We start from the raw sequence: 18158 nt of genomic DNA, 5'->3' as shown, positions 1-18158 counted from the left end.
TCCTCTTATAGCCACTGTGTTTATGTGATGAGTCCAGTTTCTTGTCCCCAGGGATGCTGATAGTGGGTGATTTAGTGATGGTAACACTCCTGAATGTAAAGGGGTAGTAATTAGATTGTCTCTTATTGGAGATGGTCATTATCTGGCATTTGTGTGGCACAAATGTTACTTGCTGCTTATCAGCTCAAGCTGCATTTTGCCAGGATCTTACTGCATTTGAACATCTGACCTTATGATGGAGGGAAGACTGGTGAAGCAGCTGAGGCTGGTTGGGCCTCGGACACTAGCCTGTCCTGAGAGATGCCCTGGAGCTGAGATGACTGACATCCAACAACCACCACCATCTTTCTATCTGCCAAGTATGACTCCAACTGGTGAGAGTTTGCTCTCTGACATTGATTGATTCCAATTTTGCTTGGACTCCTTGATGCCACACTCGGTCGAAAGCGGCCTTGATGTCAAGGGCTGTCACTCTTACTTCACCTCTGGAATTAAGCTCTTTTGTCCATGTTTGAATCAAGGCTGTAATGATGTGACCCTGGCTGAACCCAAAATGAGCGTCACTGAGCAGGTGCTGCTTGATAGCACTGTTGCTGACACCTTCCATCACTTTACTGATGATCAAGAATAGACTGATGGGGCAGTAATTGGCCGGGTTGATTTTGTCCTGCTTTTCGTGTACAGGATGTACTTGAGCAATTTTCCACATTGTTGAGTTGATGCCAATGTTGTAACTTTACTTGCAATTCTGTCCCCTTAACATAGTACATTTGGGTTATACTGCCTCTGCATGTTGCTTCTCTTACAATTTATCACTTCATATTTAACCTCTTTAAATCCTCTTCTGTCAGTGTCTGCTCCTTTCACCCATTTGTCTTCTTGAAGTCTGCTGCTATGTGGCCAAATTTGTATCATCAGTTATCTTCGAAATTGTATGTCACGTGCCTAAGGCCACATCATCTTCATATAACAAGCAAAGCAAAAGTCCTACTAACCCTAATAATGGAACCCCCCCCCATAGTTTTCTCCAGAGAGATAATTAGATAGCATTGTTTTCTTCACCTTTCTTGAGTACAATTGCTGTAGGTGTACAGCAGCAACTGTCATTTTTCATTCAGGTGATTAAGCCAGGCAACTGTGTCAGAAGTTGCTATAATACCTTCTTTGTATTTTTGAATCAGGCACTGAGCATACCCACTGAGTTATCATGCATTTCATAATCTATCCTGGGTGACTGCCATGATGCAACCTGCAGAACTTATAATTTTCTATCAAGTATCCGCACATCAGCAATAGTTTGCAGAAAATGCAGTTTTTGGTTGCTCATTGGCTTCAGGGAAAATCAAAGTCAAGGAAACAATGTAGAAAATGTCATTCAAATGTTCTCATAATACCTGTAGGTGGTGCTGTGACTGCTGCACTAAATCCCAGCCGCTAACAAGATATTAATACTGAGAGTTTATGATTTGGGTTTTCCTTTGAAAAAAAGTCATTTAATAAAATCCATAAACAGAATAAAGTGGAGATGTAAGTGAAATAACTCCACAGAAGCCCCTTTCCCTTCACCAAAACACCCTTTACTTACATGTGCGTTGTACTTGACACTGATCCAGCTTCCTCAGAGACAGCTCTCAGAGTGAACAGGATGTCCAACACTCCTTTTAATCTGTTAGCTAGGGCTTCTTGATTGAACTAGGTTAACAGCCCCAAACAGAGAACTCATATTCTATGAGGTCCACTTGGCTGACCTCATTACAATCACAACATTTCTCTCCTAATTCCAGGAAGGTAGTCCTGTTCTTTGTCACGTGGCCTCTCCTGTGGCTTTTTCACACGGAGTCCAGTTCCTCTGACTGAGCCTCAGATACAGGTGATGTATACTGGATTGTAGTCCACCTCTTGTGCCTAGAGTGTCATGGTAGAAATTCATCTTCTTCTTCAGGCAGTAAAGGCATTGAGGCTACAACATGTGCTATGTCCACTTAAACCTATGAGGTTTCTTTGATGCTAGACGGTGGGGGAGAACCCACGGTTCCCGAGAGCCTTTTCTGCTGTTTGGAGTGGCCAGGTATGTTTTGCTCTGCCCCATTTGCAAGGTTGCAGCTTTCACGTGGTCCACGTGCTTGTTCAGGACCGCCTCACCTACCTAGAGATAATATGTTATGGGACTGGAGCTTGCGTTGACCTTGCCTGTCACCCATGCAGGGCCATTTCCATGGTTTCAGCACCAAACTTTTCCCCCTGGAATAAACTCTCTCTCTCGCTTGCGTCCAGCATTGGTGATCCTGATGCCATTTCATCCACTCTCCCATCTCCAAAGTTTGGTATCGAGTGAAGCTGTGGGCTGTTTCTTTAAGCCTGCCTTCAAAATTTGGAGACAGATGATGGGTGGTATGGAGCTGTCCTTATATGCTGACTGCCACTTGACTTTAGGAAACATTTGAATTCCCTGCTAGCAAATGATGGCCCGTTGTCTGTGACCAACATTTTCCTCGTGTTTGACAAATGAACTCTAAAGCATGTCCAACCACTTTGAGTGGGGACCCACAATGACTACGAACGTTGAGCCCATAAAAGGGTCAGCACAGTCAACCTGCAACCAAGTCCAGGGTTTACCTGGCTATTCCCAAGAATGTGGGCGAGCTGCTGGTGGTAATTTTTGTTCATGTTGGCACTCTAGGCACTGCCTCACCAACATGGCTATGTCTCAAATCCTGGCTATCAAACATAACTTCTGACCAACATCTTCATTTTGGGCACCGCTGTTTAACCTTGGAGGAGTTCAGCCAGAATCTCGCAGTGACCTTTGCTCAGGACAATTACTCTTGGTCCCCACAATAAAATGCTGTCCTTGACTGATATAGTCTTGATGGATCTAGAAAGGTTTCACTTCTTGTTGTGATGGCCCCTTTTGTTTTGTCCATCACCATCAGCTGTTTCAGTTTTGCTAAGACCAGATCACTTTCTGTCCATAGTCTGATATTGTCAGCAGTGACCAGAAGGTGTCCAGAAAGTTTAAAACCAGAATGGACTCTTCCAGTGGTAGCACCGCAGGTGGTGTATCCGTCAGCAGGAGATGGCTCAAGGCCTCCGCATTTCCTACTTGGCCTCCTGGATGGTGTTCCAACTTGTAATTGGATGCATTTAGAATGAGAATCCACTACTGAATTCAACCAAAATTATCCTCTTTGAGGAGCCCAAACAGGGAACTGTGGTCCGTTACTATTACAACTTTACGTATGTAAAAGTACTGGTGGAATTTTCTCAGACCAAAGATGACTGCCAAACCTTCCTTCTCTATCTGGGTGTATTTGCGTTTAGCATGAGCCAAACGTCTAGGAAGTATATGCTACTGAGGGTTCCTCTCCATTGGGCTGTTAGCCAACACTACCCCGATATCGTATAGAGAGGTATCACATGTCAGCACCAGATCTCACATGGGATCACAGTGTACCAATACCTTAGATGATGATATTTGCTTCGCCACTTCGTGATTATGAGACCATTTCCAAGTCTGATCCTTTTTCAATAGCAGATCTAAGGATGATAGGATGGAGGCTAGGTTATGTATGAATTTTGTGTAATAATTCACCAATCCAGGGAAAGACTCAAGTTACGGTAGGAGCCAGGGTCCCTTTGATCACCCCCACATTATCTTCCAATGGGTGTAACCCAGTCCTGTCGACTCTGTAGCCCAAGTAGATCACTTTGGGTGCCTGGAACACACATTTTTCCCTTCTAAGGCATACAACTGTCTGGGAGAAACGTTTAAGGTCTATGTCCAAGTTCTCTATGTGCTCTTTATTGGTTGTCCCGGTTATTAGCACATCACCCAGATAAATTGCAACCCAGGGTAAACCTTGTATAATGTTCTCCACAGTCCACCAAAAAGTGATACCACAAATGGCTAGTATATTGGTACAAATCTTTGTGAGTATTAATTATAATATACTTCTGATAATCATCATCTAACTTCAACTGCAGGTATGCATGGATCATGTTCAGTTTCATGAGGTACAGCCATCCCCGCCAACTTTGCACCTAAGTGTTCAATGCAAGGTATTGGGTATTTACCCATCTGCAAGAAGCAGTTTGCCATTTGTTTAAAATCCCAACTAAGGTGAATAGACCTGTCTGGCTTCATAATCGACCAGTGTTGCCCTTTACACAAACCGTGAGAGTTTGATGGCTACTTTGCTTTCCAGCCTTCTTTCTACCTGTATTTTTGTACGTAAGGCCTTGCAGAATCATGGTGTTGCTTCCTGGTCAACATGCAAGGTGGCCTTGGCTCCATTATAAGTCCCCAGACCTTCCTGAAAAACTTCCAGGCATTAATTAGGACTTCACTCAAGCAGCCATTTTCAAATAGAAAAATGTTCAGCCAACCTACATGAATCTTTCTCAACCAGTTTCACTCCATCAGGTTTGGACCCGAGCCTTTTACTACAATCAGTGGTAAATAAACTAGCTGAGCCCGGAATGAAAGTTGTACTCTTATTCTGTAAAGTTTCACTGGTATAGGTTCTCAGTCTAGCTGAGGTCTTACGCAAACTTAACATTTGGAGTCTACAGTGAATTTTTTGAAAGACTGGTTCTACAATCACTAGTACAACTGTGCTGGTATCGACCTCCAGTAGAATCAAGTGACTACTTGACCAGACATTTATTTTGATTTGTTCTGATTTGGATGTTGCTATGCAATTTAAGTGTTCCAAATCAAATGCAGGTGGGCTTTCCTGGACTCTGAGTTCTCTTACTCAATTCAAGCCTATTGGGCCTCTTTTGCATACCGACAGCAACTACAACAACTTTTAATGCTTTCAAGAACAAAAGGGTCAATAAAAGGGAGATAAATTTAGGAATGAAAACAGAAATTGCTGGAAAAACACAGAGCAGCTACATTGAGACACTGCAAAGGATGTTGGCTTCTACATGTGTACTCTATACCCATTCAACAGAATTTGCAGACCAAAAATGTCTTCCTCAGTTTCCCAAATGGCACCACTTTAGGAGACTGTACTTCCCATGCAGGCGATGGGGAAGATATGTCAATTGTTTTTTAAAACCCACATCCAGCAGAAAAATAACGATATCAAAAGTGCAATATCTTTGCAACCAGACCCTCCCAAGCAATGTCAGGAAAAATGTGCATGTTTCTCAAGCATCAACTTAATCTCTCCTCCTCTCTGCTTTATTACCTTCTCTGGCCTTCCTTGGTCAAGTCATTAATCAACTTTTAACCTGGCTCAACCCAAAATGAGCCATCAGTATTGCCGATGTGCATATGTTTAAAGACTATGCCATTTAACAGCACATTATCAACAAATAAATCAAGTTTTCTGATTCAACACTTTTGTCAACTGTCCATAAATAGATGTCTAACTCGGACATTGACCAAATGAAGAGAAAAATGTAGATGAGATATTTTATTCCTAAGAATGCTAATGAAAAATTAAGTGGTGTATGTAGCAGATGTGTAATGCTGTGGAATCAACATTAACCCTTCATCACTGACAGTAGTCACAACACAGCCTATCACTGCACAAATCCTCTTTACTCTTACCTTGCCAAGAGGGTTATTTGGAGTGTTAATGACGATTGCTTTAGTATGCTTGTTAAATTTATTTGCTAGTTCAGCAGGATCCAATACCCAGTCAGCACTGGTCATCAACCTTCCAGATACCGGTTTCTGAAACAACAATAGGTATCCTTTTAAATACTCTAAAGATTATAATGTTATGTATAAAGTTGGTCAATAGGAATCCCTTTTTGAGCTGGTCCTGTTATCCAAGCAACCTAATACTTAAAAATCTTACCCCTCTTTCAAATTTTGCTGCTTGAAAAGACGTTTAGTGAAGTTAATCAAAATAAGTGAGTGTATGTAAGGATAAAAGTCCTAAATAGTTTTCTGGTTATTAAATTTACAATTGGCCAGCGAATTGGAACACACAAACAAGGAACAGGAGTAGGCAATTCAGCCTCTCGAATCTACTCCACAGTTCAAGATGATCATAGCTGAACTGATTGCAACCTTAAACCATATTCTTTCTTACCCCCATGCATAATGAGAATCTATCAAACTCTACCTTAAAAATATTCAAGGACTCAGCTTCCACCACCTTTTTAGGAAGACAGCGCCAAAGACTCAAGATTCTCTGAGAGAATTTTATTTTGTCTCTTCTTTGTTTTAAATGGGCAATCCCCGACTTTTAAGTTGTTAATTGTTTTAGAAGAGTCAATTTCCTCCATTGTCAAGACATCTCAACCAAGTTTTCGCCAGGGTAGCGGATTCCAAAGCTAGAGGGCATAGGTTTAAGGTGGGGAGGAGATTTAAAAGGTACCAAAGGCCAACCTTTTCACGCACAGGGTGGTGAGTGTATGGAATGTACAAGTTGTCAATAATTTAATTTGGCTGTAGAGACTTACTGGACGCAGCAGGATGTACACAGGTTGGCCGCCTGCCATTCGCACCATGGACTCATAACAATCAAAGAACGGTTCAATGATAATAACCTGTATTGGAGTAGAGAAAATGCTTTCAATCAAGGGTGGAAATCCTGGCTGATTTTCCCATTCCAGGCAGTGACGGTAACGGTAGCAGAATTACAACCACTACTTACAACCACAATTAAAATTAGCTCATTTAGCACAGATGAGAAACATATTTGCTCGTCTGGCAAAGTTACACTTCCAATGTAGCCACTGAAATAGTAGAGAGAGATGATTTTCAACAGAGGTTGGTTAATATTCAATCTTGCCCATTAGCTGTGGTGTTGTATTGGAATGTTTCCTTCATCTACAGAGTCATTCAGCTCTTTTTTTTTCAAGCGGTTAGTTATTTAAAGAACACCAGTAAAGATAAATTGTATGAACTAACAGGTGAAAGATAGTCATTCATGATACAAAACAAACAAACAACAAATTGTAGGAAATTTACTTTGGTGAATTCAAGTATTGCAAGAAAGTAATGGATTCTGTTACATAGAACATAGAAAAATACAGCGCAGGAAACATTCGATGTTACGCCGACCGAAGCCTACCTAACCTACACTAGCCCAATAACCTCCATATGCTTATCCAATGCCCGCTTGAATGACCATAAAGAGGGAGAGTCCACCACTGATACTGGCAGGGCATTCCATGAACACTCAACCCGCTGAGTAAAGAATCTACCCCTAACATCTGTCCTATACCAACCTCCCCTTAATTTAAAACTGTATCCCCTAGTAACAGCAGACTCCATATGCGGAAAAAGGTTCTCACTGTCAACCCTATCTAAACCCCTAATCATCTTATACACCTCTATCAAATCTCCCCTAAACCTTCTTTTCTCCAATGAGAACAGCCCCAAGTGCCTCAGCCTTTCCTCATATGATCTTCCTACCATGCCAGGCAACATCCTGGTAAACCTCCTCTGCACCCGTTCCAGTGCCTCCACATCCTTCCTATAGTATGGCGACTAAAACTGTACACAATACTCCAGATTAGGCCGCACCAGAGTCTTATACAACTGCAACATGATCTCAGGCCTCCGGAACTCAATTCCTCTACCAATAAAGCCCAGTACGCCATATGCCTTCTTCACAGCACTATTTATCTGGGTGGCAACCTTCAGAGATCTGTGTACATAGACACCAAGATCCCTCTGCTCATCCACACTACCAAGTATCCGACCATTAGCCCAGTAATCCATCTTCTTGTTACTCCTACCAAAGTAAATGACTTCACACTTAGCTACATTGAACTCCATTTGCCACCTTTCTGCCCAGCTCTGCAGCTTATCTATATCCTGCTGTAACCTGCCACATCCTTCTTCGCTGTCCACCACTCCACCGACTTTTGTATCATCCGCAAATTTGCTCACCCAGCCTTCAAGCCTCTCCTCCAGGTCATTTATAAAAATGACAACAGCAATGGTCCCAAAACAGATCCTTGTGGAACACCGCTAGTAACTGCACTCCAAGATGAACCTTTACCATCAACTACTACCCTCTGTCTCCTTCCAGCCAGCCAATTCCTAATCCAAACCTCTCATGCACCCTCAATGCCATACCTCGGTAATTTTTGCAGTAGCCTACCATGGGGTACCTTATCGAACGCCTTGCTAAAATCCATATACACCACATCTACTGCTTTACCCTCGTCCACTTCCTTGGTCACCTTCTCAAAGAACTCAATAAGGTTTGTGAGGCACGACCTGCCCTTCACAAAACCATGCTGACTATCCTTGATCACATTATTCCTATCCAAATGTTCATAAATCTTATCCCTTACAATTCTCTCTAAGACTTTGCCCACAACAGAAGTGAGACTCACTGGCCTATAGTTACTAGGGGTGTCCCTACTCCCCTTCTTGAACAAGGGGACCACATTCGCTATCCTCCAGTCTTCTGGCACTATTCCTGTAGACAATGACGACATAAAAATCAAGGCCAATGGCTCCGCTATCTCCTCCCTAGCTTCCCAGAGGATCCTAGGATAAATGCCATCAGGCCCAGGGGACTTATCTATTTTCACCCTTTCCAGTATTCCCTGGACCTCTTCCCTACATACCTCAAAGCCATCCATTCTAATCACTTGTGACTCAATATTCACATCAACAACAACGTCCTGTTCCTGAGTGAATACTGACGAAAAGTATTGATTTAGTGTCTCTCCAATCTCCTCCGCCTCCACGCACACTTCCCACTACTATCCTTGACTGGACCGATACTTACCCTAGTCATCCTTTTATTCCTGACATACCTACAGAAAGCCTTAGGGTTTTCCCTAATCCTACCAACCAAGGACTTTTCATGTCCCCTTCTCGCTGCTCTTAGCTCTCTCTTTAGATCCTTTCTGGCTACCTTATGACTCTCAATCGCCCCAACTGAACCTTCACGCCTCATCTTTACATAGGCCGCCCTCTTCCCTTTTACAAGGGATTCCAATTCCTTATTAAACCACGGCTCCCTCACAAGACCCTTTCCTCCCTGCCTGACTGGTACATACTTATCAAGGACACCCAATAGCTGCTCCTTGAACAAGATCCACATATCATTTGTGTCCTTCCCTTGAAGCCTATTTTTCCAATCCACACATCCTAAGTCATGCCTCACCGCATCATAATTTCCCTGCCCCCAGCTATAACTCCTGCCCTGCAGTGCACACTTATCCCTCTCCATCACTAAAGATGTTCTTTAACATCTAGAGTGTAAGGTAGTTTTCTGCAGATAAGCCATGTTGTATAGGACATACCAAGGTTAGAAGTCAGATGTGAGTTGTGCAACACCATAAATCACATCATATAGAAAGAACTCAGAGTCATAGAGACGTACAGCATGGAAACAGACCCTTCAGATCAACTTGCTCATGTCGACAGATATCCTAAACTACTCTCGTCCCATTTTCCAGCAATTGGCTCATATTCCTCTAAACCCTTCCTATTTGTGTACGCATCCAGCTGCCTTTTAAATGTTGTAATTGTACCAGCCTCCACCATTTTCTCTGGCAGCTCATTCCATACACGCATGACCCTCTGTGTGAAACTGTTGCCCCTTAGGTTCCTTTTATATCTTTCCCCTCTCACCCCAAACTTTGGGCCAGAAGACCCAGTTTCAAATCCCATCTGCTTGAGAGGCATGTCATAACAGGTCTGAATAGAGTGGATTAAAACTTATCTATAGAAAAAAACTTACTTGAGGAAAAGTCTTAAAAACAGAGGAGATAACAAATTAAACAAGGGAATTAAAATGGGAGATTTCAGCTGTGTCCTCAACACTATGATGTGCTTATATCTGTCACTTTTAGTTAAAAAAGCAGGTTCATTTACATTGTGAAATGAGCCATTTGAAAAAGACTTTATTGAATTGACAGAATGAAAAATCATCTTTTGTTCCCTCACAATATTCGGTTTCTGCCAGCTCCTCCAAGGATGAGTTCTCATGATGTTAATCACATTAATTTAAAACAAAAATATTTGATTTTTAAAAGAAAAATGCACATTGATCAGAAAGCATGTATTTTTCTTCCAGGAGTTTAAAAATATTAATTAAAGCTGTCCTCATTAAACCTGTGCACACATACAAAACTAAATTGGGCTCAAGTACAAACCAATAGTTATAAAACTTTAATTTAAATGCTCCGACTCTCAATTTAGAAATGATTCAACAGCCATCAAAATCTCTATAAAAGTTATTACTATCAACATCAGTACTCTACTTTAATACAATGAGTCTACCTTTTCTAGGACATTAAAAAATACCACGTACTTCATCATCATCATCAATCAGCGCCTGGAAGAAACAGAACAGGGCCTCATATGCTCCAACTGTCACTAGCACTTCAGTGAATGGATCAATGTCTTGTTCCAGTAATTTCCCAAAGAACTTTGCTAGGATCTTCACCAATGGTGGATGGCCCTGAGAAGGGGTGGAAGAAGTCAGAAAGAAAAGGAAAACCATGTAGGAAGAGTGACATAACACATTTTTACTGAATCTTTATGTGGAAGGTATAACATCAGTTAATAAAAATAGGCAGTGCTGGAGAAACTCAACAAGTCTAACAGCATCTGTGCAGACAGGAACAGAGTTAATGTTTTGAGTCTAACTGGACTCAAAATATTAACACTGTTTCTCTCTCCACAGAATCTAATTGACCTGTTGAGCTTCTCAAGCATGTTATGTTTGTATTTCAAATCTCCAGTATCCAGAGTATTTTGCTTTTACTAACATTAATTAAGCCATGTAGTACAAGAAATGGTCCATTAGTATGCAAAAATATCTTTTTAGTCAGTAAAGCCTTATGAAATAGTTTAAAACTATGATTGCACAGAGTGATTAGAAATGAAACATACTTTAGGTATTCTTCTTGCATATAAAGGTCAACTTGTCAATTGTATAACTGGAAATCAGAATTTATTTTGTTTAGGATATGGGTAACAGAAAAAAAAAGTTTTGCTCATGAGTAGTTACCCCCTATTTTACAACTTAAGTCACTTTAGAGGGATCAACTGCAGTACACATTACAACTGGGACACAGTTTCTCTTCCTTGAAAGTCATTAGTGAATTAGTTGGCTTTTATAATAATCCATCTTCCATGGTCATTTATTCCTGATTGGGCTCCCAAGTGATCTATTTAACAATTGCTTGGTTTTCCTAATCTCCCGTTTGCTAGCCTAGTACTATCAATACTACCATATCCATTGAAACCATAACCCACATCCATTTTAACCAGTGACTGTCATAATATGATTAGTTGTATTTATGCTTCTCAAAAGTTCTGTTACTCATGTCTGTGGGATGAATTCATAAACCTCTAGTTCTGAAACATTGCCAGGACTAGAACAGGAACAGAGAAGAAAAAAGTAAAAATATAAAAATAAGCAGTTGATATTGAAAAACCAATGAGGCTGTTTCTTAAGTATGCCATCTATGTAATAGTTATACAGTGCATTCAATGTAAAAAAAATCATGTTGAGGTTCTTCACTGAAACAATGAAGGAAATTAAAAATGGGAAAAAATACAGTTAGTACAAAAAGATGTGTTGGGAACCTGTACAAGATATACGATGGGATGTAATGAATCAAATGCATGCATTTATAATTTGCTCACTGAAATTTTATATCACTTTTAAAATAAACAAAACCACACTCAGCTTAATTTGATGTATATTCATTGATCTGCAATAAATCAAGGTGTCTACACTTCAATGATTTTGACCTCATACTCAGTGTTGTTATTAGGAAATCTACCCTAAGATACTCATAACAATAAAAAAAAAGGATTTTCTATCATTGAGCTGAATTTATGATTAGGACATCCCACTTATATACTAGCTTATGGGACTGGAGAAGCAATCACAGAGAATGGATCAGAAAAGATAAGAAACATTACCCAAAGAGATGCATGAGAAATACTAATGATCGTTAATGAAGGAACTTTTAACCAGACCTGTTCTGTGACAGTGGAGCTATTCTAGAATTTGGGGCACAGGCAACTGAAGGTATGGTTACCAAAAGTGAAGCATTTAAATTTGAAGATGCACAAAACAGCAAAATTAGACCAACGGAATGCTCTGGAATAGTCATGTTTAGAAGTAACAAATACATGAAAGTGGGTTTCAGCAACAGGTGAAATGGAGACTGTGTTATGAAGGTGGAAGTAGGCGATCTTAATGATGGCACAAATAAGAAGTTGGAAGCTCACTTTGGGATTAAATAGGACACCAAGATTACAACCAGGTTAACTTAACCTAAGACTGCTGTCAGATAGAGGAATGGTGTCAATAACTATAAGTTTGGAATTGAGACCGAAAATAACGGCTTCAATTTTCTCAATAAAGAAATGGATTAAGTTTCTACTCATCCAACATTGAATTATGGATAAGCAGTCTGATAATATAGCAACATTGGAGGAATCAAGGGACATGGCAATGAGATAGAACGGAATATAATTAATGTACTGGCAAAAATGGCATGACTGCTGTTTAGACACGGGGTAAACCCCACTGCTAATTTAAACCCGACACACAGAGAAGCTCACCACACGCAGTAATCTGTTAAACTTTGAGAGGCAAAGAACTATCCCATAGGTCACTATTTAAAGTAAAAATTAACAATTTAATTCTTTAAGACCAACAGAGAATATTAAAACCAACAACAATTTATAACTCCTTTCTCTTAAATCTATCTTTTACCTCCCTCTCTACAATACTGGTCCTATTAAAAAAAACCCTGATTAAGATTGACAAAAAAAAATCATGTTTTAAAACCAATCAGCTTTGTCAATTCTCCTTTGTAGATTTCACTCTAAATATTTCTTTGGGTTTTCCTGGGCCATCTCTTCTTCGGTCTTTTGCTGCACAAACTTTTCTTGTGCACAGGTACCTTTCAGAGAGCTGTTCGGCTAGCAATCTATACCTGCTGGTTTTCTTGGCAGTTCTCCCTCTAACTGTTCAATATGTCTGGTTTTATACCCCAAAACATCAGATAATTTCATTGGTTTGATGTCATCAAAACACTAAAGTCAAATTTGATTGTAATTTGGTATCTGGGGCATAATTTGATTGGCCAAATTTGAATTTGTTTTTGGTCCATTGCAACACAACTCCAGCTAGTTGTTTCAACCAAGTGTTACATTTTTTAATTGTTCAGGATGTTCTGTACTTTCAGTCAGTCATTGCTAACTTCCCTGCTCTCTTAAAGGTACACCTTCATAACACTTCATATAATGTTGCTGAGGAGACCATGTAAATAAGACATAGAAGGGATAAAGGATTGATCCTGGATTAACACATGAAATAATAGTGCAGGGGCAGCAAAAGAAGATTAGTTAAACATTAGATTCTTTCCTCTTTAAAGATTTTTCTTTTAAACTTCATAGCCATCATTCCTATTCGTACTGACTCTTCTATGTACTGGCCACTTGCTAGCCATCTTACAGTTATGAATGTCAATAGTGAATGGTAGTAATTTATCGATCTGCAAAGCTTAATTCTGATATGCAACTCAATCACACCTTCCATTGAAAGGACAGTAGTATGAAGCAAGTGATTTTTACATGTCTTGTGCTCAGAGTTGCACAGGCTAACTGTAAGAATGCACTAGACACACTCAAAACAGATTATGAATCTTCTCTACATTATCCAGCACAGTGCCATTACCAATAGGACAAGTGGTGGTGAGGTTACTTCTTTCCAATTCATCATCGCCAACTTGTCTGTTGGGGCACTCATAGCCATTTCAACATGTTGGGTATAAATGATTATCAACACGACTGAAAAAATTCCGCAGAACAGATGTTTAATGATCATTTGGCTCAATGAAAAAGTCAAAGGATTATTAGAACTTACATTCAGCACTCCATAACCTTGCACATTTTGTTACCATACTGAACATTCAATCATCCAGCAGGACAAACAAATGTCTTTTGGGAGTATCCCTTCAAGATAAGTGGTTAATATCAAAATATACTAAAATTGTTCTTCAAAGTTAGTTCAATAACTGCAGTGCACCGGATAACCTTATGTTTTGATATATTACTGAAAGTAAATACTCACAGAAGCCATGGTATACTGGTTGAAGTCACCATTTATAGCCCTTGTGAAAGCATCTTTTACAAAATTTGGAGGGGAGAAGTCAGGAAATCCTTGTCCTAGGTTGACAACCGCATGGTCAGCAGCAAGTTTTGTCAATTCAACCCTGAAAATAATGGAAATAAATACACATCAGAATTCCCTTTAGCTGCTTCCACATCTCTTTCTCTGATACAACTCAACACAAGTACCTTGCTGTAAAGGGAGCAAGTCATTAGGTACCAGGTATCACTGGCAATTCTGCTTTGCAACTGACTGCTAACGTGTTCAAGACTGGTCGAATAAATAAAATTTCAGATTTTTCTTTGCCTTACAAGAATTGACTGAATCACCTTCTTTTGCATCTTGCCAAAAATAACTGCAGCATCCTCAGTGGAACTTGAAACTTTCTAGGAATATTTTTCAGTCACCTATTCAGATATATTATAATACATCTCTGGACCAGGTGGGACCTCCTAGTCCATACAGACACTACTACTGTTCTACAAGAGCCCTTGAAGCATACTGGGAGCAAAATTGGGTAATGACTGAAAACGGGTGCGATTAGCCTGCATCCATTCAGCAGAAACACAGGCTGCATAGTATCACAATGCTGACTGATTTCAAAATCAATAAATGGTCCAAAATTGATACATTAGCACTTCTTAAAGGAATGCTTAAAGCTAGGCTGCTTCTCTAAAATCAGAGATGCATTCTGGATGGAGTAGGTGCTGAGAAACTGGAAAGCAATGTGGGTTGAGTCAATGGACATTGGACAACGAAGAAGGCAATAATCTGAGTAAACCAGGAGCTCATTCCACTTGTATCTGACATCTTGATTAGAGAGACCCCTTAACAACAGTGAACAGCAAAGTGGTGCTAATATTTCCAGCACCAGCTTGGAAGGCAACATAGAAAAGTTAATTATTACAGTCACTGTCACAGTCACAGGCAGTACGGCCTTTGCTATTGTGATCGCAGTCACAGATTTCAGAGAATACCATCCTGAAGAAATGCAGATATCTCATATTGTTTCTGGCTGAGTTCCAGGTAGGAAAATTGCTATCTGTGGACGCTGTGAGGAAATGGCCTCTTCCTGAGAGCCTGTCACCCCATTCTAGCAGCTAGTCCTGCTTCACATATCCTCTTCTCATTTCCCCAGTCATGCTTAATTTCAAGGGGCTTTCCTATTCATACAGCCATGTCTAGAGGAAGAAGTTTACACATTAGTCTTGAAGTGAGCAAAGAGTCCACAGCTGTAAACGTTTAATTATCCCTTTCAACAGTACTTGTAGGGATCCTTCCTGCTATTCAATATATATACAACATGCAAGCTTAGGTGAGAACATGCAATAGAGCTGCTTGCATCAGATCAGCATTGAATACTGACTGCTGCCACAATGTGCCATCCCTGTTCTTGTAGATGGACAACATGTGCATCTGTACAAAGAATCATTAAGGACACTTTGGCCACAGAACAGGTGCTACGAAGTCCACTTTCATGCAACTTAAGATTTTTCTTTTGTAAAACAAATTTGAAGCAGCCCTAAATTTATTTTTAACAAAAATTGAGATGCACAATTGTAGAGGAATTCACAAAATCACTCTTGCATTATAAATACTTTGAGTATGCAATGTGAAAAATCTTGCAATTGCCATAACGAGTTATATTGAACCACGATATTCCATCCACTGATATCTCGCAATAGACAAGATTCCTCAATGTCTTCTTATACTCAGTAAACTTCTCTCGTAAGCAAACCATCAATTTACCAAACATTCTTGTCTAGTCCTTCAATTCTCCGAGAATGAATCTGCTGGGACATCATTACCTAAACAACATAGACAACAGATTTAATTTACAATTGCCAAATTCAAGCACTTAAATAAAGAACAACAAACCATAACAAAAAAATTAATTATCTCTTGTACATGATCAAGACACTAATCAAAAACAAATGTTTGAACATTCCTGCATAAAGGAAACAAAATTTCACAAACAATTGGCCATTGAGCTTCCTGTCTAAAGGAACAAAATTTAAAAAGTAATGTTAAACTTCAACAAATCCTTACTTAGATGGCAGTTGGAGGTCTGTCTGTATTAAAAAGGATATAGAGGCATTTGAAAAAAGTGCAAAAAAATCTTAGGGATTCAATAACTAAGATGTTATACCTATTAGGTCAAATAAAACAGTAGGGCTGACTTCTCTAGTAGGACTGAGAGGTGAGTTTCATAGGGCCAATTTACAAATGTTTCCATTTGGAGCAAAGTTCAAAACTCAGGACCATGAATTTAACTAGTTACTAATAAATTTAAATGGTTTTTTAATGCTGGAGGATTGTGAGAATGGAGAACTGGCCACCAAAAAACAGTTCAGACCTTTTAAGTGGAAATTAGATAAGCACAAGGGGAAAGTAAATAGGGTATTCTAATTGGCTGAAATGATGTCAAATGGGAGGACATTGAAATTATAAACACCAGCAGAGATCAGGCGAAAGTGAGGACTGCAAATGCTGGAGATCAGAGTCTAGATTAGAGTGGTGCTGGAAAAGCACAGCAGGTTAGGCAGTATCGGAGGAGCAGGAAAATCGACGTTTCGGGCATGAGCCCTTCATCTGCCCTTCCTGATGAAGGGCTTTTGCCCAAAAGGTCGATTTTCCCGCTCTTCTGATGCTGCCTGACCTGCTGTGCTTTTCCAGCACCACTCAAATCTAGACCAGCAGAGATCAGTTGGTCAGGATGGCCTGTTTCTGTGATGCAAAATTTTATGTAACACATGGCAGTATTTGCTACACTGTTGCAGGAGTGTAGATCTAGGCAGCAAGCCACACATCAGTTGAAAGAGATTATTACAAAGTACAGAATATCTGCTATAAAATGGATATGTAAGAGATATAAAAACATTGGGCCAATCCTTTATTAAACTTGCAATCACAGGTACTTCTGCAGCTGATGCTGTTATGTCGACCAACACGGCAGTAAATTTGCGCAAAAACCCACAATGACGAGACAAGTAACTGATTACTCCTTTCATATGGTGGTGTTGGGGAATAAATTTTGATAAAGACATTGGGAACTCTCTCAACCTCTTTTCTGCAGAGTACCAAAGGATCTCTGATATCCACCTAAATAGGAAGATGAAGTTTAGTTTAATGATTCATACAAAAGTTGGTATTTCCCCACAATCAATCATTATCTCTCAGTTATACAATGAAACACTAGTTGGATTATGTGCTCAGGTCAAGCAAAGAGGCCTAAACCAAAAGTCATCCTAGAATGAAAGCATGCTTACACTGAGACAAGATGGCAGATACAAATAATAAATAGACAGAGCATCAGTAATGAAAAATGAAGGTATAATGAAACAAAACGCTGAAGGGAATGAGCACTACATATTATATCATTAGTTGATACTGAGAAACAAGAAGCATCATCTCACAAAAACAGGAGTGAACGTAAACTGTTGAGGGACTTTTGGGCATGTAATGAGGAATAGTGCACACGTCAGTCCAAGATGTGACTTTAGGTATATTGTGTCTTTATTTATTTCAAGACCTCTGCAGTGTATGCTGGCTTGCAACAATCACCCAACTTCAAATAACGTACCTGTAGCTAGAAATAACAAAGCTCAATTCATCAACCATTACTACCACTCCACTAACCTCAATGACTTTTTAAAACTTCCAACTTTCTATCCACCAAAGGTCTCGTATCACTGAATTCCCCTCTGATGAAATCACGATTCTCAGTGTCATCAATCTTCATAATCAACTTTGATTCCTTTCTTCTTTTCCACTGACTGGATTGACACAAATGACTTTGTTACATGAATGATCTCAAATAACTCAATCAGACATTGCAGCTGTTATCAGACTGAAAACAAGACAGGCAAAATATCACTATTTATCTGTTATCTTCAGATGCTAACTGGAATCCTGGATATCTTTAATCTTTTGTTCTCTATTATTTCTGTCTGGACTATTGATTACTGTTTTATCATTTTAAACACTGTCAAATGGTAAAATGAACATGTGGAAACAATTTTTTTCCATATTACAAATAATTTTTGAATAGTCATATAATTTCTCAATAAGGCACATAGA

At 39.7% G+C, this 18158-nt stretch overlaps 1 protein-coding gene across 6 annotated transcripts in view; it reads right to left on the bottom strand.

Moving 5' to 3' along the window:
* LOC140469261 (kynurenine--oxoglutarate transaminase 1-like) overlaps positions 1 to 18158 on the bottom strand; it is a 49477-nt gene that overhangs the window by 26406 nt on the left and 4913 nt on the right. For 5 of the 6 annotated variants that reach the window (XR_011956043.1, XR_011956044.1, XM_072565600.1 and 2 more), the window contains 5 exons: positions 15828 to 15886; positions 14040 to 14181; positions 10251 to 10400; positions 6427 to 6513; positions 5564 to 5689 (listed from right to left, as the gene is read on the bottom strand). Coding sequence is in view for 4 of the 6 variants with exons in the window: in XM_072565600.1 (XP_072421701.1) it covers positions 5564 to 5689; positions 6427 to 6513; positions 10251 to 10400; positions 14040 to 14181; positions 15828 to 15886 (564 nt within the window). In the remaining 2 variants the exon portion in view is untranslated. Of the gene's footprint in view, positions 1 to 5563; positions 5690 to 6426; positions 6514 to 10250; positions 10401 to 14039; positions 14182 to 15827; positions 15887 to 17717; positions 17855 to 18158 lie in introns of all 6 variants that reach the window. The other variant, XM_072565602.1, reaches the window with a different exon arrangement.

This window comes from Chiloscyllium punctatum, chromosome 49 (assembly GCF_047496795.1).
Source record: "Chiloscyllium punctatum isolate Juve2018m chromosome 49, sChiPun1.3, whole genome shotgun sequence".
Lineage (NCBI taxonomy): Eukaryota > Metazoa > Chordata > Chondrichthyes > Orectolobiformes > Hemiscylliidae > Chiloscyllium > Chiloscyllium punctatum.
The sequence above is the reverse complement of the archived record's forward strand: the minus strand, read 5'-3'. Positions and strand labels throughout refer to the sequence as shown.